The sequence below is a fragment of the Acipenser ruthenus genome, chromosome 54 (genome assembly GCF_902713425.1).
Source record: "Acipenser ruthenus chromosome 54, fAciRut3.2 maternal haplotype, whole genome shotgun sequence".
NCBI lineage: Eukaryota > Metazoa > Chordata > Actinopteri > Acipenseriformes > Acipenseridae > Acipenser > Acipenser ruthenus.
The window spans coordinates 4904149-4926113 of NC_081242.1; the positions used below are offsets into that span (position 1 = coordinate 4904149).

The 21965-nt window shown below is 44.6% G+C and overlaps 1 protein-coding gene and 5 non-coding genes across 6 annotated transcripts; 2 read left to right on the plus strand and 4 right to left on the minus strand.

Moving 5' to 3' along the window:
- The first annotated feature begins 232 nt into the window (after nt 1-232).
- LOC131723247 (myristoylated alanine-rich C-kinase substrate-like) lies at nt 233-2857 on the plus strand. The gene is made up of 4 exons (XM_059016875.1): nt 233-388; nt 501-866; nt 1428-1954; nt 2761-2857. Exons 1-4 carry the CDS (start codon nt 233-235, stop codon nt 2855-2857), a joined length of 1146 nt encoding a protein of 381 aa, XP_058872858.1.
- Nucleotides 2858-15625: 12768 nt separating this feature from the next.
- On the minus strand, nt 15626-15707 carry trnas-cga (transfer RNA serine (anticodon CGA)). Its single transcript has one exon. It is a non-coding gene; the product is annotated as a tRNA-Ser (tRNA).
- A 347-nt stretch (nt 15708-16054) lies between these two features.
- On the minus strand, nt 16055-16137 carry trnal-uaa (transfer RNA leucine (anticodon UAA)). The gene has a single exon. It is a non-coding gene; the product is annotated as a tRNA-Leu (tRNA).
- A 1065-nt stretch (nt 16138-17202) lies between these two features.
- Nucleotides 17203-17276, plus strand: trnan-guu (transfer RNA asparagine (anticodon GUU)). Its single transcript has one exon. It is a non-coding gene; the product is annotated as a tRNA-Asn (tRNA).
- A 3670-nt stretch (nt 17277-20946) lies between these two features.
- On the minus strand, nt 20947-21028 carry trnas-cga (transfer RNA serine (anticodon CGA)). Its single transcript has one exon. It is a non-coding gene; the product is annotated as a tRNA-Ser (tRNA).
- Nucleotides 21029-21375: 347 nt separating this feature from the next.
- Nucleotides 21376-21458, minus strand: trnai-uau (transfer RNA isoleucine (anticodon UAU)). The gene has a single exon. It is a non-coding gene; the product is annotated as a tRNA-Ile (tRNA).
- Between the last annotated feature and the right edge of the window lie 507 nt (nt 21459-21965).

Consider the following 21965-nt stretch of genomic DNA (forward strand, 5'->3'; position numbering starts at 1 on the left):
TTTGTTATCTATTAAATAAATAAACATTAAAATAACAATAATCAAATACACAAACAACAATAAATAATCATCAAAACAATAATAAATACAAATAAATAACAATAAATAAATAAATAAATAAATAAAACAAAAATACAATTAAATAATGAGTGGACAGGCTCCACAGGCCCCAAAAAAGTGGGCACAAGTGGCTGCAGGGGAGGCTGCAGCCCCCTTTAAAAACATTACCAGGATGCATGGGGTCAGGTGCCTCTTGAAGGACTCCCTCTCGATAGAGGCCTTCGTCAAGGCGATGGTGAAGACAGCAGCCTCCAAAATGTATGGGAATGCTGTATTCTTCCTAAAATCGGAGGCCGCCATGAACACGGCTATCAAGAAGGGTCTTACCGTCAGGGGGGTAGTTCGTCCCCATAGAACCCCTCGCCGGGCTCGGCAGCAGGGTCATCCTGTCGAACGTGCCATCATTCATACAGGATGCCCTGCTTAAGCCCCACTTGCAGGCCCTGGGGGAGCTAAAGACAGCAATCCACCCCACTCCCCTGGGCTGCAAGGACCAGCCCCTCCGCCACATGCTGTCCTTCCACCTGGCGGGTCAGGAAGCGGTTGAGGGCAGTTCTGTGGTCCCCTTCACTGCTATCACCGCAGGGAGCTGGGGCACCAGAAAAAGAGCTGCCACAAGCTCAAGCAGAGCGCCACAACATCCGCGGAAAGCACCGCGCCCTTCTGAGTCCACTTCACCCCCAGGGGCCTCAAAGAAGCCCATAGAAGGGGGTAAAAAAAAGTACCCGCCCCCCTCCCAACAACATCCGAGGGAGCGAAGGGAGAGGAGGTCCCCGAGGCAGCCGGACTCTCTGCGCCACCCGAAAGTGCACGGGGGGAGAAGGCTGCCGAGTGGACCACTCCCCTTCGTAGAAAAAGGAAGGCGGCCAAGTCCACTGGGGGGGGGGGGCAAGCAGTAGACGACAAAGCCCACCGCCGCACCATCTGGCGGTGGGTCAGGGGGAGTCCCTGAAAGGGAGACCCCCTCGCCAGATCATCCTGCAAGGCAGTGCGGCAAAGCCACCCACAAAAGTAAGCACCCCAAGGGGCAGGAGCACTGCGCCACCGGGGACAGAATCCCCACTGCCAGCATGGGACCGTCTCTGTAAAGAGGAAGGTGCAGACTAACCTGCCCACTGTCGCACGAAAGTGCAGCAAAACCAGCCCCAACTCCACTATTAAGGGGCCAGCTGCAGGGGAGGTCACTGAGGGGGCAAAGAAAAGCCCCCGAAATCAAAAGACACCAAAACCTCGGCTTCCCTCCTTTACAGGCGATAAGGGCCCAGGCCCTTGTGCTGCTGTGGAGGGGGCAGAGGTCCAGGGCTCCACTGAGGGAGGGGAGGAACCCGGAGGAGCAGGCAGCACCCTCGGGGTAAATCCCCCCCCAGAAACACAAGAGGCCCCAGAAGCCTACCACCGAGGGGTCGGTCACAGCGGAGGTCGCTGAGGGAGCACAGGAGGGGAACCCAAAAGAGTACCTGCCTCAGGCTTCCCTCCCCGGTGAGGACAGGGAGACAGAACAAGATCCTGAGGCAGGTGTGGGTTCCGCCAACAACGTGGAGCCCATGCAAGCGACCCCCGCTGAGGGGCTGGAGGGAGGGGAAGAACCTGAGAGCACACAAGGTAGTGCTCTCGGGGGAGATCCCCTCCCCCTGGAACAAATAGACCAGACAACCGGTCCCCAGGCCACTGAGGGTCCGGTTACAGTTGCAGTCACTGAGGGGGCACAGGAGGGGCCCCCGAAAGAACAACCGCCTCAGGTTGACCCCTCTGCTGGCGACAAGGGTCCTGGCCCTGGTGCTGCCACTGGGGGGGAAACAGCACCATCTTCTGAGGTGGTCCCGGGCTCCACAGAGATGGTGGAAAAGTCCAAGGGGGTGAATACTTTTGACAGCCACTGTAATATAAAGGAAAGGCAAAGAAAAGGGGGGGGGGGGGCTAATTCATGGCTAGAATATTTGTCTGCATGCCAGGTTAATCAGAGACCAGCAGGGGCTTTGAAAGATAACAGCAATGAAAAATAACAGCCCAAAGTTACAGAACCACAGTGGCCTCTTCTGCTCCCACAGAATGAATACTTTCAAAGTAATGAGGGGGAATTAACAATATGAAGCACAGCATAAAGTCTGTTGTTCATTCGTTTTTAGTTTCTAAACAATATATTTCACGTTGTTTTATTATATGTATCATTTCACATATATTCAATGTTTGTACATTACATATATTGATATACATGCAGAAAACAAATGTCTGCTGTATTGTCTGGAATCGCGGGAGTGTATTTCTTCAGTGTTTTCACTCATACTATTAGTTGATGTAACTTTACTCTAGCTATGAGTTGGCAGTAAGTACATCAAGATTCCTTTTAAATGAAAACATACCACTTGAAACCTCAGAATGTTTAGTAGTATAGCACTAATATGAGTGGTGCAGAAAGCATGTATGAAAATTAATTTTTTATCAGTAGCCAATGCAAGCCATATTTCACTATCCTCAAAGCTAAATGCATGCTTGTCTAATTTTTTTTTATACACAGGAATTTAACCCATAAAGAATTAGATCTCATTTACAAGGGGGTCCTGTCAACAAACATATACAATAAAACAACACAATATCATGTGTGGTACTGACTTAGTCATTAATCATGTGGTGCTGACTTAATTTCTGCAGCTTGATTACTGCATGTCTGCCAATTGCTGAATGTTGTGCCTTTAAATCCAGCTGCAAGACAGGCAGTTTGCAGTTCACACATGTAAGAGCATTTGCAGGAGAAGACTTTGAGGAGAGTTTCAGGTGCTTCTGGTTCCCCGTCCAGTGAATGATGCTGCCTCACCTGTGACTCTGTCTGAATTACATCACGCATGAGCTGTGAAAACATTTAGCCTTGTTAATGAGTGTTTGGAAGGACTGTGGAGATTAGTGGTATCCTGGGGTGAGGGCTCCTTCCCGACTGAGATGGAGGAAGGAGAGGAGCCTGCTCTCTCTATCGAGGGGGAGCCTAGTTCCGAGGTTGCCTTGGAAGCTAGTGTGCCCCCACTTTCGAGCTCTATGTCAGCACTGATGGGACGTGCTGCAACCTTTTTGCAGGTCCCCTGGTCTGTGTCCTGGATGCAGGCTGTAGCTCCCTGCCCAAATCCTTTCCCAGCTTTCCCAGACTTCATGGACTCCTCTTGGGATCGTCTGGCCTCGGCGCCAAGCATGGTGAAGCAAGCCTCATAGCTTGCTTCCTTGGAAGGGGCGGAGAAGCTGGGCCTGGCAGATTTTCCCCCAGTGGATTCCACCATTGCAGCCTTGGTCAAGGCTCTGCCGGAGGGAGGATTACCTAGGGACTTTGTGTGCCCGAACTCACAGTACAGCGTTATGGAGACACACCTTAAAAGGGTGTATGCAGCGGAGGTGCAGGTGACCCGCTGGGTGACATGAGGCAACACCTACAGGCCACAGCAGCAGCGGGCAACCGGGCTCTCCTGTAAGGTAAGGGGAACGCAGGGTGTAGTGCGTCCATGCAGCAGCGTTCTAGGAGCAGTTCCAGGGCTGTCGCTCAGAGTGCTCCGCCCCATCCTTAGCAGCTCCAGTAGGCTCCAGTGTGTCTGCCCAATTCTGAATGCTGTCTAGATCATTTTGAATGACCTTTGCTGCTGCAACAGTGTTTGCCATTCCTCCTATTTTTGTGCCGTCTGCAAATTTAACGAGTTTGCTTACTATACCAGAATCTAAATCATTAATGTAGATTAGGAATAGCAGAGGACCTAACACTGATCCCTGTGGTACACCACTGGTTACCTCACTCCATTTTGAGGTTTCTCCTCTAAGCACTACTTTCTGTTTGCTACATGTTAACCACTCCCTAATCCATGTGCATGCATTTCCTTGAATCCCTACTGCGTTCAGTTTGAGAATTAATCTTTTATGCGGGACTTTGTCAAAAGCTTTCTGGAAATCTAAATGAACCATGTCGTATGCTTTGCAGTTATCCATTTTCAATGTTGCATCCTCAAAAAAGTCAAGTAGGTTAGTTAGACTCGATCTCCCTTTCCTAAAACCATGCTGACTGTCTCCCAGGATATTGTTACTATATAGGTAATTTTCCATTTTGGATCTTATTATAGTTTCCATAAGTTTACATATAATAGAAGTCAGGCTTATTGGTCTGTATTTACCTGGTTCGGTTTTGTCTCCCTTTTTGTGGATCGGTATTACGTTTGCTATTTTCCAGTCTGTCGGTACAACCCCTGTGTCAAGAGACTGTTGCATGATCTTGGTTAGTGGTTTGTAAATAACTTCTTTCATTTCTTTGAGTACTATTGGGAGGATCTCATCTGGCCCAGGGGAATTGTTTATTTTAAGAGCTCCTAGTCCCTTTAACACTTCTGCCTCTGTTATCCTAAAGTTATTTAAAATTGGATAGGAACAGGTCGACATGTCGGGCATGTTGTCCGTGTCCTCCTTTGTAAAAACCTGTGACAAGTAATCATTTAATATATTTGCTATTTTTTTTTCTTCATCTATGATTTTGCCATTTGTGTCTCTTAGACATTTAACCTCCTCTCTGAATGTTTTCTTGCTGTTATAATATTGGAAAAATATTTTGGAATTGGTTTTAGCCCCCTTAGCAATATTGATTTCTATCTCTCTCTTGGCCTTTCTAACTTCCTTTTTGACTTGTGTTTGTAGTTCCAAGTACTCTTTCTGTGTACTTTGTTTTTGGTCCCTTTTAACCGCTCTGTAAAGTGCCTTTTTTCGCTGAATATTTTTTTTAATTGATCTCTTACACCATTTTGGCCATTTTGTTTTAGATTTAGATTTGTCTACTTTTGGGAAGTAATTGTTTTGCGCCTCTAGTACTACATTTTTAAAAAACAGCCATCCTTTTTCTGTGGATGTTTTCTCTATTTTACTCCAATCTACTTCTGTTAGTCTCTGTTTCATACCTTCATAGTTTGCTTTTCTAAAATTGTAAACCTTAGCTTTAGTCATTACTTTTGGGGTTTTAAAAGATATTTCAAATGAGACCATGTTGTGGTCTGAGTTTGCCAATGGCTCTCTGACCTCTGTTTTAGTTATTCTGTCTTCATTATTTGAAAAGACTAAATCAAGGCATGCGTCCCCTCTAGTCGGTGCCTTGACAAATTGTGTTAGGAAGCAGTCATTTGTCATTTCCACCATTTCAATTTCGTCCGTCGTGCCCCCCGTCGGATTTTCCCATTTTATATGGGGGAAGTTGAAACCTCCCATTAGTATGGCTTCTCCTTTTCTACACGCATTTCGAATGTCATTGTATAACAGACTATTTTGCTCAGCGTCTGAATTTGGCGGTCTATAGCATGCTCCTATTATTGCCTTTTGAATTTTTGTCCATTATCCTGACCCATATTGATTCAGCATTGTTTTCTTTGTCCAGATTTAACACCTGGGCTTCAAGACTATTTCTTATGTATAGCGCTACCCCTCCGCCTCATCTGTCCTGCCTGTCTTTCCTATACAGTGTATACCCACTAATATTATATTCGTCTCCATCACTCTCAGATAACCAAGTTTCTGTCACATCGCAGTTACTTGTTAGTGCAGTAGCTTCAAGTTCTAACATTTTGTTTCTGAGACTTCTAGCATTAAGATAAATACATTTAATAGTTGTCTTACCTGCGTTGTTGCCCTTGTTTTGATGTGGTCTCCCTTCTGTTTTTTTGTTTTCTCCCCCTTCAGTTCTGCATGTGGCTTTCGAGGGGTCACGAATACATACGTGACAGACCCTCTTCAGGTCTCGGTACTCCAGAAGGAAGTGGCTGCCTTGCTGTGCAAGCGAGCCATTCGTCTTGTAGACCTCATCACAACACCCACTAATTAGCTGGGGGGGGGGGGGGGGGGGGGGAGGAGAAGCACACGATGGTCAATAGCAGCAACCCAGTCACCAAGTAGGTAGGGCAGGGACTCTGAATAAAAAAACAAAAAGAAACAGACAGCAGTAAAACCCCAAAACATAAGAGCCTTGCCTTCTTCACAGTAAACAATATAAAATAAATAAAAACAGGTTTAAACACTGGGTTGTTCGCTTTGGAATAACTTATACCACACTGTGACAGGTTGGCTGAGGGTGTGGTGTAAAAGATCGCTAGACCAGTCCAGGTTTGTTGGTAAAAACTCCGGGTTTTTAATCCACAACACGGAAAAAATCCAACAATAATAACGCCGGGATACACAGCAATGTGTAACCCGGTCAAACAACAATAATAATAATAATAATAATAATAATAATAACAGCGCCGGGATACACAACAATGTGTAACCCGACAAACAAAGGGAAAGAAAGGGGTTGCAGTCCCAAATGAAAATGAAACCAAAACGCAAGGACAATCAAACAAAAACACAGTCCGTCCTTCCTCACTCCCCCCGAGATGAATTACTGCACACAGTCCGGCACTTCCGGGTCCGCGCTCCTCCAAAGTATTCCCAGAGCGTCCCGTCAGTGCTCTATGGACAGACAAAGGGTGAAGGGGTTAGCAGGTATATTCAAACACACAATAAGAACTCTCCTGATTCCGTTTATTTATTCCCCTGCTCGTATACACTGCAGTAAAAATGCGCTCTCGCTCGTGCTCTCTCTCTCTCTCTCTCTCACACACACTGTACCTTGCCAGAAGGAACAGAACCCTGGGCCACGCCCCCTTTTGTACGCCCCGTCTCGTCCCCATTGGTCAGCGAGGGCAACCGCCGTCAGCCAATGCGCGATTGCCACCGCGCTTCCCGACCGGGTCTGTGACGTTGCACACCGCGGCTCTGTCTGCTCCTCCTCCCCAGCGTCCTCACCGCTCAGAGTGGAGCCGAAGGAACACTCGGCCAAATCTACCATTCCCATTACTCCCCCCTCCCGGGAAAAATAATCCGCATTTTGGTGATCTTTCCCTGCACGATGTACCATATGATACATATAAGGCTGCAATGCCAAATACCACCGAGTTATTCGGGCATTGCTATCCTTCATAGTGCTTAACCATCTGAGTGGGGCGTGGTCCGTGACCAGATCAAATGAATGTCCCAGCAAGTAATATCTGAGGGAGTGGGTGGCCCATTTAATGGCTAGGCACTCTTTCTCTACCACCGAGTAATTGCGCTCCCGAGGAAGCATTTTCTTACTAATGTAAAGAATCGGGTGCTCCACCCCGTTAACTCGCTGAGACAAGACCGCCCCCAAACCAACCTCTGACGCGTCGGTATGGAGGAAGAATCTCTTGCTAAAATCTGGTGATATTAGCGCAGGAGCCTGGCACAGTTTTTGTTTAATGGTCTCAAACGCTCCCTGACACTCTGCTGACCACTTAACTAAATTTGGTGCACACTTTTTAGTGAGGTCTACCAGGGGATTGACCACGGTGGCATACTCGGGGATAAAGCGGCGGTAATAACCAGCCAATCCCAATAGTGACCTCACCTGGGACTTGGTTTTGGGGACCGCCGCGTCCACCAAAGCCTGGACTTTGGTGGCCACGGGTTTCACCCGTCCATTTCCCATGATAAATCCTAGGTACTGGGTCTCTAATTTAGCAAACGCACATTTCCTTAGGTTGGCTGTCAGCCGGGCCGCCCTTAGAGACTGAAGGACGGCTGTAAGTCGAATTACATGCTCTCTCCAGGTGGAGCTATATATAACCACATCGTCAATATACGCTGCTGCATACTCACGATGGGGATGTAACACCTCGTCCATCAGTCTCTGAAAGGCGGCGGGCGCACCATGTAGCCCAAACGGCATGGTTTTAAAATGGAACAGCCCATCCGGAGTTGAAAATGCCGTTTTTTCACAGGAATTGCGGGTCAAAGGGATCTGCCAATATCCCTTCGTCAGGTCCAGAGTTGAGATAAACCTGGCCGTTCCCAGTCGGTCGAGGAGTTCGTCGATCCGAGGCATGGGGTAGGCATCGAACTTGGCGATAGCATTGACCTTTCGAAAGTCCACACAGAAGCGATTAGTGCCGTCCTTCTTAGCCACTATAACAATGGGACTGCACCACTCGCTTCTGGAAGGCTCAATGACCCCAAGTTCAAGCATCGCCCTCACCTCGTTCTGGACGCCACTCCGCCGGCTTTCTGGGATCCGGTAGGGCCTCTCCCGAACAGTGACCCCTGGCGGAGTAATAACAGCATATTCAGTAAGGTTAGTTCTGCCGGGCACGTCAGAAAACACATCCCCAAATTTCCCAATCAACTTACGCAATTCCACCTGCTGATCCGGAAGTAACTGTTCCCCCATTGAAATCTGGCTGGGGCTAGGGGCCTCTATGCAGGGTCCTAAGTCATCCTCCATCTCGCCTGGGGCTATGAATAAGACCTCCCTTGCCTTCCAGGGCTTTAATAAGTTGACATGGTAAATTTCCGTTTTATTTCGGCGACCAGGCTGTCTAATTTCGTAATTCACTAATCCTACTGCCCGTATCACTTCATATGGCCCCTGCCATTTAGCACACAGCTTTGACTCCAACGACGGAAGAAGCAGCATTACCTTATCTCCTGGCCGAAAAGTTCGAATTCGTGCATTAGTATTGTAATGCTGCTGTTGCCGATGTTGAGCCGATCTAAGGTTGTCTTGAGCCAACCGACCGATTAAATCAAGGCGATCCCGCAGTAGGAGCACATGCTGCACTACATTTTTAGAGGAGCTTTTATGTTCTTCCCACCCTTCTCTCAACAGATCGAGGATGCCCCGTGGCTGCCGGCCATATAACAGCTCAAAGGGGGAAAATCCCGTTGAGCTCTGAGGCACCTCTCTCACTGCGAAGAGTAGGTAAGGAAGAAGAGTAGCCCAATGTTTTTGCTCTTGACTCACAAACCGTCTCAACATGTGCTTCAATGTTTGGTTAAAACGTTCCACCAGACCATCCGTTTGGGGATGATAAACGGACGTCCTGATGGGACGTATTTTTAGAATTTTATACACCTGCTGTAGCGTTTTGGACAAAAAGTTTGTTCCGTGATCAGTTAATATTTCTTTTGGGATCCCTACTCTAGCCATAATCTGACTTAATTCTTTCGCAATTGCAGTGGCACTAGTGGACCGCAAAGGAACTGCTTCCGGGTACCGCGTCGCATAATCCACCATCACTAATATGTGCGTGTACCCGGAATCAGAAGGCAGCACTGGCCCAACTATGTCCATTGCAACGCGTTCGAAGGGAGTGGAGACAATAGGCAGTGGGACCAAAGGGGCGGGGCGCACTCGACCCGGTGCTACTCTCTGGCATTCCGGGCAGGTAGCTACATATTTCGCCACTTCGGTGTAGAGTCCGGCCCAATAAAATCGAGCCAGTATCCGGTCCCTCGTCTTGTCAACACCAAGGTGTCCTGCAAAGGGGACGTCATGCGCCAGCCTCATGACCTCTGGTCGACAAGACGGGGGAACCATCAACTGTTTGACAGGCTGTCCTGTGCCCGGGGCTGGGTTTACCCTATACAGTAAGTGCCCCTCCACCACAAAATGGGGATATACCAGCGTCCCGATGCCGTCAACATCCTTACCCTCAATAGACCGAACCTGTTCCCAAGCGTGCACCAGTGTGGGATCGTTGTTCTGCTCCCACACTAGGTCCGCGCTTGAGGCCCACACGTCCGGGATATTGACAGGGGCTGGAGCAGTCTCTACCCTCAAGGGTCCAGTAACCTCGCCCGTCCGGTCACACTGGGTGCCCACCCCCTTCGATTGGCGTTTGGGACCATCACCACCTTCCCCCGCCAGGCCCCAACCGTGTCGGATCGATGCGCCCTCCCACTTTTCCCTCCGTCTCTCCTTGTGCGTTTTCCTAGGACGAAAAAGTGGAGAAAACAGTTCTGCATGGAAAGGGAACATGGTGCCAATTACTTCCTTTTCCCGGGGGTCTGCCGTGCCTACACGTGTGGTCGAGGCTGCCGATATTTTTACTAAATCCTTGTATCGCGGCCAGTCTCGGCCCAGAATGATTGGGTGTGGCAACTTTTCGGCCACCCCCACTACTAGGTGGCGCTTTATCGGTCCTACCGACAGATATACTTTTAGGGTGGGGTATGTCGCCGTATCTCCATGGATACAGGAGATCGCCACCTGACCTCGTGGCTGCCACGACATACCGCCAAGGAGAGCTGTCCGAATCAAAGTCTGCTCACACCCGGTGTCCACTAACGCGTGGGTTTTCACCTTCCCCAGCACAACATCAACAACACACGGGCCCTCCCGACCATTTCCCCATTCCTTACCTGTCTCTGATGCCAGATGACACGCAGCCACGTCGCACTCCATGGCGGCCGGGCAGTATCTGGCGATGTGTCCCGGCTGCTGGCACCTAAAACAGACTGGTGGGGCAGAGGGCAAGGGCGGTACATACTTGTCCCGCTGCTGGTATGACAGCGGGGCGGGGGAAACCATTCTACCCCAGCTGGGAGCCAACCTCTGCCTCCATGGTAAGGAGCTTGGATGGCCCGACGGGGCCGGTGGTCTGGCAGGTCTTGGTCCGGGGGGGTTTGGTGGTGGTCCCTTAGTAACGGAGGAGGAGGGGTAGTTCAGCAAGGTGGTCTGGGCGGACATGAGGGAGTCCTCGAAGTTCTCGGCCAGTGCTACGGCCTGGTCCAGGGTGGTGGGGTTGTGCCGGCGTATCCAGGCCTGCGTTTCGCCTCCGACCACATGGCAAAACTGTTCCATGACAATGGCTTCCCCCATCTGAACCCCAGTTTTCTGGCTGGGGTTTAGCCATTGCGCCATGTGGTCGCATAGCCGTTGGGCCACCACCCTGGGTCGTGTGTTTGGTGGCCGCCGGAACTCCCTGAATCTGACCCGGTGGGTCTCCCCCGTGATGTTCAGACGGCGGAGGATAGCCTGCTTCACCAAGTCGTACTGGGCCGCGTCTTCATCAGTCATAGCCCGATATGCGGCTTGCGCCTCCCCAATCAAGCAAGGGCCCAGTTGGCTCGCCCAGTACTCCCGGGGCCAGGCTGCGGTGGTGGCCAGCCGCTCGAATGCCACAAGGTAGGCTTCGGGGTCATCCTCCACCGTCATTTTCTGGGCCCGGGCCTTCGGGGCAACCATCACGGGGCCCGTTGTTGCTGCTGACGTCATCCCCATCCCGACCCTCTCGATAAGGGCCGTGTATCGCTCCTCCCTCCTCCGTTCCTCAACCTCCCTTCGGCTGTCCAAAGCCTCCAACACCGCCGCAAAACTGGCTGGATCCATCCCACTTCTGACGCCACGTGTGACAGGTTGGCTGAGGGTGTGGTGTAAAAGATCGCTAGACCAGTCCAGGTTTGTTGGTAAAAACTCCGGGTTTTTAATCCACAACACGGAAAAAATCCAACAATAATAACGCCGGGATACACAGCAATGTGTAACCCGGTCAAACAACAATAATAATAATAATAATAATAATAATAATAATAATAATAATAACAGCGCCGGGATACACAACAATGTGTAACCCGACAAACAAAGGGAAAGAAAGGGGTTGCAGTCCCAAATGAAAATGAAACCAAAACGCAAGGACAATCAAACAAAAACACAGTCCGTCCTTCCTCACTCCCCCCGAGATGAATTACTGCACACAGTCCGGCACTTCCGGGTCCGCGCTCCTCCAAAGTATTCCCAGAGCGTCCCGTCAGTGCTCTATGGACAGACAAAGGGTGAAGGGGTTAGCAGGTATATTCAAACACACAATAAGAACTCTCCTGATTCCGTTTATTTATTCCCCTGCTTGTATACACTGCAGTAAAAATGCGCTCTCGCTCGTGCTCTCTCTCTCTCTCTCTCTCACACACACTGTACCTTGCCAGAAGGAACAGAACCCTGGGCCACGCCCCCTTTTGTACGCCCCGTCTCGTCCCCATTGGTCAGCGAGGGCAACCGCCGTCAGCCAATGCGCGATTGCCACCGCGCTTCCCGACCGGGTCTGTGACGTTGCGCACCGCGGCTCTGTCTGCTCCTCCTCCCCAGCGTCCTCACCGGTCGGAAGGGAGATCTAAAACAAGAGTTCGCTCTCTCTTTGTCACACACACCCACAGAAACACCAGAGGACTCCAACCACAATCCAGCAGCAATAATAAATTAAAACGAACAGCAGCTATATTACTACAGTACAGTACTTCCTTTTCTTTTTTTTTGTTTCCCCACCAGTCAATGTTTCACAGGTTTCAGGGAGGCTCCTATAATGTCACAATGCATTTATAGCACAGCCTACCAGCAAAAAAAAAAAACTCCTTGACACTATACCTGAAACCAATTGCAGAGCAAGAACAATAGCGCCCGAAAGTGGAACCAACCCCAGTGAACACCATCAGCTTCACAACTAACTATCTCCGATCAAGGTAAAAAGTCCAACCCAGCGTCTACCAAACGTCCATACTTCAGATGTCCCAAGCAAGATTGAGCTGCGCTGCTGATCTCCGGATACACCTGCCTTTTATAACACAAGGTCCTTCCTTTTTCTGCCTCCAAACCAATAAACCGACACTTATAAACACAAAGGTTAATGACCCTGCCCTGAACAACTACATTACCCAGAAATCAACACATTGAAGTTATTAGTCGCAGGTTAACAACGTCACTGCACCTTCAGCATCACAGCTACAACAGCGATGTGAAAAAGGTAAACAAACAAATATTAAATTCTCAAAAATAACAAACAATCAATCGTGAAGACGTACAGTGGCTCTCAAAAGTATTCACCCCCCTTGGTCTTTTCCACAATTTATTGTGTTACAACATGGAATCAAAATGGATTTAATTAGAAGTTTTTGCCACTGATCAACACAAAAAAAGTCCATAATGTCAAAGTGCAAAATAAAATCTACAAATTGTTCTAAATTAATTACACATATAAAACAGAAAATAATTGATTGCATAAGTATTCACCCCCTTTGCTATGACACACCTAAATAAGCTCTGGTGCAACCAATTGTCTTTAGAAGTCACGTAATTAGCTGAATGGAGTCCACCTGTGTGCAATTAAGGTGTTTCACATGATTTCAGGTTAAATACACCTGTCTCTGGGAGGTCCCACAGTTGGTTAGTACATTTCCTAACAAAAACTACATCATGAAGACGAAGGAACATTCAAAGCAAATCTGGAATAAGGTTCTTCAAAAACACCAATCAGGGATAGGATATAAGAACATTTCCAAGGCATTGAATATCCCCCGGAGCACGGTAAAGTCCATTCTTAAGAAGTGGAGAGAATATGGCACAACTGTGAATCTGTCTAGAACAGGCAGTCCTCAAAAACTGAGTATCCGGGCGAGAAGGGCACTAGTCAGGGAGGCCACCAAGAGGCCTATGGCAACTCTAAAGGAGTTACAGTCTTCCACGGCTGAGCTGGGAGACACTGTGCATACGGCAACAATAGCCCGGGTGCTTCACAAAGCTGGCCTTTATGGGAGAGTGGCAAAAAGAAAGCCATTGTTGAAAAAAACTCACATCAAATCTCGGCTAGAGTTTGCCAGAAGGCATGGGGGAGACTCTGATACCAAGTGGAAGAAGATTCTTTGGTCTGATGAGACCAAAATAGAGCTTTTTGGCCTCAACGCTAAGCACTATGTTTGGCGCAAGCCTAACACCACACATCATCCTGAGAACACCATCCCTACCGTGAAGCATGGTGGTGGCAGCATCATGCTATGGGGATGCTTCTCTGCGTCAGGGCCTGGAAAGCTTGTGAAGATAGAGGGCAAAATGGATGCAGCAAAGTACAGAGAAATCCTGGAGGAAAAAAATGAAGTCTGCAAGAGGCTTGGGACTTGGGAGAAGATTCATCTTCCAACAGGAAAATGACCCCAAACATACAGCAAATGCCACACTGGAGTGGCTTAAAAACAAAAAGGTCAATGTCCTGGAGTGGCCCAAACCTAAGTCCAATTGAGAGTATGTGGAAAGAGTTGAAAATTGCTGTTCACCAAAGGTCCCCATCCAACTTGATGGAGCTTGAGCAATTTTGCAAAGAAGAATGGGCAAAAATTGCAGTGTCCAGATGTGCAAAGCTGGTAGAGACTTATCCAAATAGACTCATGGCGGTGATTGCTGCCAAAGGTGCCTCTACCAAATATTGACTCAAAGGGGTGAATACTTATGCAATCAATTATTTTCTGTTTTGTATTTGTAATTAATTTAGAACAATTTGTAGATTTTATTTTTCACTTTGACTTTATAGACTTTTTTTGTGTTGATCAGTGGCAAAAACTCCTAATTAAATCCATTTTGAAAAGTCCAAGGGGGGTGAATACTTTTGAGCGCCACTGTAAATAAAAAAAAAAAAAATCCTACAACGTTACTGTGTATACTACAACTCAATAAAAATATATGGGCAGCAGTGTGGAGTAGTGTTTAGGGGCTCTGGACTCTTGACCAGAGAGTCATGGGTTCAAACCCTGGTAGGGGACACTGCTGCTTTATCTTTGAGCAAGGTATTTTACCTAGATTGCTCCAGTAAAAAAAAAAAAAAACTGTATAAATGGGTAATTATATGTAAAAAATAATGTGGTATCATGTAACAATTGTAAGTTGCCCTGGATAAGGGCATCTGCAAAGAAATAAATAATAAAAGTGAACAAAAAAAGGATTCTATAAACAACATGCACATTTACTTTTCGATCTCGTAGCTGACTCAGCTGTTGACCCACAGCACGTAGGGAAGATAAAACACAGGTATTTCTATATCTTTTGTTACCAAATTACGGTATAGTAGTGGGGTTGGTAGAAAAAAAAGTAAAAACTGTAAAAGTAGTGTTGGAACATTCTTTTCTTTTAAAAACTAATATATGGCAACTTACAGGGATACTTATTTCTTTAAGTTCCTGCCTCGTGCAACAAAAGTCAGCGTTTGAAGTCTCATAAAAATTGAGCTCAAAACGTTCACTTTGCAGCAAGTCAATTAACAACTGTTAACACTCAATAGTGGTTAAACCATGCGCTAATTAAAGTGACCGATTGCTTTGTTCAAATATAAAAATACTATTATCAGGATTCAAGCATATTTCCCACATGCATAATATAACATGGCAATTAAATTACAGGGAAATAAGTGCTTTCTTCCCTCTGGTCATGTAATGTCACGCTGACTACTATCTATATGAAAGTGCCCCAGTTACCTAAAGGATAAGGCACTGGCCTCCTAAACCAGGGATTGTGGTTTCGAGTCAATGTTTTATTAAAAACGAACACTTGTATTTGTGTGATATGTTTATAAATCTTGATATCTGCTATCTCCACTCTTTAACTGGGCACAAAGTAGTCGTGGCCAAGTGGTTAAGGCGATGGACTTAAAGGTTTATTAAGCTTAAAGGTCTCAAATATGACTTGCTGTACTTTAAATTTCTTCAAAACTACTATTGGTATAGCTATTTTCAATATTACATTCATGGAAGGGTTTATATGACTTTATTACCCAAAAATGTCATTGAAGACTGACCAGCATTAATTGGGTCACTTTAATGTATTGTGCAGTATAAAATGAAACATAAAAATGAATTGCAATAGGCCTACACTCTATCTCTGTTTAATGGCTATACAATCAATATTTTCTATAGGTTAAATGGTATAAATAAATGTGCAGTTATAATTCAGTCACCAGAGCACAAAAACTTTAAACGTAGTCAGCAGGATTCGAACTTGCGCGGGGAAACCCCAATGGATTTCGAGTCCATCGCCTTAACCACTCGGCCACGACTACACATTGGTCGTATGCTGAGGTTTAACATTAAACCATTTTCAAAAAACCGGGAGCTGCTGGTGGTAATCATCTGGAAGGCAACGTGGGCTAGAATGAACACACCTGCCTATGTTTAAACTGTGTCAGATGTTTATTTGAACTGCACTGGAACAGATTCGTTTCACACATGATGCATGTTAATAAGCCTAATTACAAGTTACAGTGGTTTGATTTCATATTCACCAAACAAAACTACAGAAGCAACGGCCTGTTGAATGTGCTCACTGTAGTATATTAGGAAGACATTTTCAAAACATCCTAGAACCTCTGTATAATTATTAGTCTTTTTTTTCAATAGAAATTGCATCTACCAGGAGTGGGGCTCGAACCCACGCGGACATTAGTCCATTGGAGCTTAAGTCCAAAGCCTTAACCACTCGGCCATCCTGGTTTTGGACGCTAACAAAAAACCGAATGCTGCTGATCCATGCTCTACAGAGAGCACTCCTCAGCGTACCACAATAATTTGTTTCAGTTAACCTGTCTTCAATGAAGTCATTTCCATATGTGTTTTTTTCTTTTCTTTCTTTTTTTCCTTCTTTCTGTCTTTCTTTCTTTCTTTCTTTCTTTCTTTCTTTCTTTCTTTCTTTCTTTCTTATAAAGTTTTAGGGCAGTATATATATACTATACATACACGTTGTTCGTTTGTAAATAACACAAGTTTGTGAAACGGTTTCGTATTCTCTTTGCCTATTCTCAGTCAACAAAAACTGTACTTTCGTGTCCGTCAGTTCTTTGTTTCAACAGAGTGAGTCGAAGGAACCAAGTAATTCAGCCAGGCCCATCTCACCGTGGACAGCTGTAATCGGTACATTGGTCAACTCAGGAAGCCGCTCCCTACTGTGGTGCAGAATAAAGGAGCTCCGTCTGCATAGTAAGAAAGCAAAGTTGTACAAGAGCAATGCAACGCTGCTGCAAGCGACAATGATGCACTTGTACTGTCTTTGCCACTATTGAATTGTTCTTTATCACACAGAGTACATTACATATTGTATTTTGTTAACAATAGAATTTCAGATAAAAACTTGTTCATGCAAATGTATTTATTGGGTTGGCAGTAAACAGTATGATTAAGTAATTAGAAGGTGTGTGTGGATAATGTAACAAATAGATATGCCTTTCTTGAAAATGTGTCAATGACCGCAAATTTGGTGGAATGGTTTTCATGGGGTTTTCCTGATCAAAAAAAGGGACGTCCCTTGGAAGTAAATTCCCAGGTGCCAGATTAAGTGGGAAATATCTGGTTTCCACTTCAGCTATTTACACACACTCATTTTTTAGATGCACCGATGTTATCCAACAAGACATCTTATGTTGTGCAGCAAGAATGAACTGCATAGATGTTCTACCCCTTGTTGCTTTCTTCTTAGGTGTGCTCTCACTAGGCTGTTTTGCGCCCACACGCGCCTGTTCTGCAGCATCTCGACCCTGTAAGCTTTTGTATGTTTGTAGTTAGGTCTCTGTGGCGCAATCGGTTAGCGCGTTCGGCTGTTAACCGAAAGGTTGGTGGTTCAAGCCCACCCAGGGACGGTGCTTTTTGGATTTCATAGAAAACTGCAAAGTAATGTGCTGAACAATTTCCTCGGTTAATCCATGTTAACAAATGAGAAACCCAAACTTGTGTTATTTAATTCAAAATGAAGAAACAAACAAAAAAAACCCCGATTCGTCCTGTTTCACAAATTGACCTCTAAAACGTTCTTAAGTTTTCTCCCAAATTCGTTACTTAAAAATGACATTGCCTGTTTTTTTTTTTATTCTGCCCAGAAAGACCAAAATGTAAAGTCCTTGGAAATAGATCAATACTGCCAGCTGCTGCATGAAAATCAGTGTTGGAAGTCTCTTCAAAATTGAGCTCAAAACGTTCACTTTGCAGCAAGTCAATTAACAACTGTTAACACTCAATAGCGGTTAAACCATGCGCTATTTAAAGTGACCGATTGCTTTGTTCAAATATTAAAATACTATTATCAGGATTCCCGCACATTCCCCACATGCATAATATAACATGGCAATTAAATGACAGGGAAATAAGTGCTTTCTTCCCTCTGGTCGTGTAATGTCACGCTGACTACTATCTATATAGAAAGTGCCCCAGTTACCTAAAGAATAAGGCACTGGCCTCCTAAACCAGGGATTGTGGTTTCGAGTCAATGTTTTATTAAAAACGAACACTTGTATTTGTGTGATATGTTTATAAATCTTGATATCTGCTATCTCCACTCTTTAACTGGGCACAAAGTAGTCGTGGCCAAGTGGTTAAGGCGATGGACTTAAAGGTTTATTAAGCTTAAAGGTCTCAAATATGACTTGCTGTACTTTAAATTTCTTCAAAACTACTATTGGTATAGCTATTTTTAATATTACATTCATGGAAGGGTTTATATGATTTTATTACCCAAAAATTTCATTGAAGACTGACCAGCATTAATTGGGTCACTTTAATCAGGACAAAGAAAACAATGCAGAATCAATATGGGTCAGAATAATGGACACAAATTCAAAGGGCATAATAATAGGAGCATGCTATAGACCGCCAAATTCAGACGCTGAGCAAAATAATCTGTTATACAATGACATTCGAAATGCGTGTAGAAAAGGAGAAGCCATACTAATGGGGGATTTCAACTTCCCCTGTATAAAATGGGAAAATCCAATGGGGGGCACGACGGACGAAATTGAAATGGTGGAAATGACAAATGACTGCTTCCTAACGGAATTTGTCAAGGCACCGACTAGAGGGGAGGCATGCCTTGACTTAGTCTTTTCAAATAATGAAGACAGAATAACTAAAACAGAGGTCAGAGAGCCATTGGCAAACTCAGACCACAACATGGTCTCATTTGAAATATTTTTTAAAACCCCAAAAGTAATGACTAAAGCTAAGGTTTACAATTTTAGAAAAGCAAACTACGAAGGTATGAAACAGAGACTAACAGAAGTAGATTGGAGTAAAATAGAGAAAACATCCACAGAAAAAGGGTGGCTGTTTTTTAAAAATGTAGTACTAGAGGCACAAAACAATTACATCCCAAAAGTAGATAAATCTAAATCTAAAACAAAATGGCCAAAATGGTTTAATAGATCAATTAAAAAAAATATTCAGCGAAAAAAGGCACTTTACAGAGCGTTTAAAAGGGACCAAAAACAAAGCACACAGAAAGAGTACTTGGAACTGCAAACACAAGTCAAAAAGGAAGTTAGAAAGGCCAAGAGAGAGATAGAAATCAATATTGCTAAGGGGGCTAAAACCAATTCCAAAATGTTTTTCCAATATTATAACAGCAAGAGAACATTCAAAGAGGAGGTTAAATGTCTAAGAGACACAAATGGCAAAATCATAGATGAAGAAAAAAAAATAGCAAATATATTAAATGATTACTTTTCACAGGTTTTTACAAAGGAGGACACGGACAACATGCCCCACATGTCGACCTGTTCCTATCCAGTTTTAAATAACTTTAGCATAACAGAGGCAGAAGTGTTAAAGGGACTAGGAGCTCTTAAAATAAACAAATCCCCTGGGCCGGATGAGATCCTCCCAATAGTACTCAAAGAAATGAAGGAAGTTATTTACAAACCGCTAACCAAGATCATGCAACAGTCTCTTGACACAGGGGTTGTACCAACAGACTGGAAAATAGCAAATGTAATACCAATCCACAAAAAGGGAGACAAAACCGAACCAGGTAACTACAGACCAATAAGCCTGACTTCTATTATATGTAAACTTATGGAAACTATAATAAGATCCAAAATGGAAAATTACTTATATGGTAACAATATCCTGGGAGACAGCCAGCATGGTTTTAGGAAAGGGAGATCATGTCTAACTAACCTGCTTGACTTTTTTGAGGATGCAACATTGAAAATGGATAACTGCAAAGCATACGACATGGTTTATTTAGATTTCCAGAAAGCTTTTGACAAAGTCCCGCATAAAAGATTAATTCTCAAACTGAACGCAGTAGGGATTCAAGGAAATGCATGCACATGGATTAGGGAGTGGTTAACATGTAGAAAACAGAAAGTACTGATTAGAGGAGAAACCTCGAAATGGAGTGAGGTAACCAGTGGTGTACCACAGGGATCAGTATTAGGTCCTCTGCTATTCCTAATCTACATTAATGATTTAGACTCTGATATAGTAAGCAAACTCGTTAAATTTGCAGACGACACAAAAATAGGAGGAGTGGCAGACACTGTTGAAGCAGCAAAGGTCATTCAAAATGATCTAGACAGCATTCAAAATTGGGCAGACACATGGCAAATGAAATTTAATAGAGAAAAGTGTAAAGTATTGCATGCGGGCAATAAAAATGTGCATTATAAATATCATATGGGAGATAGTGAAATTGAAGAAGGGAACTATGAAAAAGACCTAGGAGTTTATGTTGACTCAGAAATGTCTTCATCTAGACAATGTGGGGAAGCTATAAAAAAGGCTAACAAGATGCTTGGATATATTGTGAGAAGTGTTGAATTTAAATCAAGGGAAGTAATGTTAAAACTCTACAATGCATTAGTAAGACCTCACCTAGAATATTGTGTTCAGTTCTGGTCACCTCGTTACAAAAAGGATATTGCTGCTCTAGAAAGAGTGCAAAGAAGAGCAACCAGAATTATCCCAGGTTTAAAAGGCATGTCGTATGCAGACAGGCTAAAAGAATTGAATCTATTCAGTCTTGAACAAAGAAGACTACGCGGCGATCTGATTCAAACATTCAAAATCCTAAAAGGTATAGACAATGTCAACCCGGGGGACTTCTTTGACTTGAAAAAAGAAAAAAGGACCAGGGGTCATAAATGGAGATTAGATAAAGGGGCATTCAGAACCGAAAATAGGAGGCACTTTTTTACACAGAGAATTGTGAGGGTCTGGAACCAACTCCCCAGTAATGTTGTTGAAGCTGACACCCTGGGATCCTTCAAGAAGCTGCTTGATGAGATTCTGGGATCAATAAGCTACTAACAACCAAACGAGCAAGATGGGCTGAATGGCCTCCTCTCGTTTGTAAACTTTCTTATGTTCTTATGTTCTTAATGTATTGTGCAGTATAAAATGAAACATAAAAATGAATTGCAATAGACCTACACTCAATCTCCGTTTAATGGCTATACAATCAATATTTTGTATAGGTTAAATTGTATAAATAAATGTGCGGTTATAATTCAGTCACCAGAGCACAAAAACTTTTAACGTAGTCGGTAGGATTCGAACTTGCGCGGGGAAACCCCAATGGATTTCGAGTCCATCGCCTTAACCACTCGGCCACGACTACACATTGGTTGCATGCTGAGGTTTAACATTAAACCATTTTCAAAAAACCGGGAGCTGCTGGTGGTAATCATCTGGAAGGCAACGTGGGCTAGAATGAACACACCTGCCTATGTTTAAACTGTGTCAGATGTTTATTTGAACTGCACTGGAACAGATTCGTTTCACACATGATGCATGTTAATAAGCCTAATTACAAGTTACAGTGGTTTGATTTCATATTCACCAAACAAAACTACAGAAGCAACGGCCTGTTGAATGTGCTCACTGTAGTATATTAGGAAGACATTTTCAAAACATCCTAGAACCTCTGTATAATTATTAGTCTATTTTTTCAATAGAAATTGCATCTACCAGAAGTGGGGCTCGAACCCACGCGGACATTAGTCCATTGGAGCATAAGTCCAACGCCTTAACCACTCGGCCATCCTGGTTTTGGACGCTAACAAAAAACCGAATGCTGCCGATCCATGCTCTACAGAGAGCACTCCTCAGCGTACCACAATAATTTGTTTCAGTTAACCTGTCTTCAATGAAGTCATTTCCATATGTGTTTTTTTCTTTTCTTTCTTTTTTCCTTCTTTCTGTCTTTCTTTCTTTCTTTCTTTCTTTCTTTCTTTCTTTCTTTCTTTCTTATAAAGTTTTAGGGCAGTATATATATATATATATATATATATATATATATATATATATATATATATATATATATATACTATACATTCACGTTGTTCGTTTGTAAATAACACAAGTTTGTGAAACGGTTTCGTATTCTCTTTGCCTATTCTCAGTCAACAAAAACTGTACTTTCGTGTCCGTCAGTTCTTTGTTTCAACAGAGTGAGTCGAAGGAACCAAGTAATTCAGCCAGGCCCATCTCACCGTGGACAGCTGTAATCGGTACATTGGTCAACTCAGGAAGCCGCTCCCTACTGTGGTGCAGAA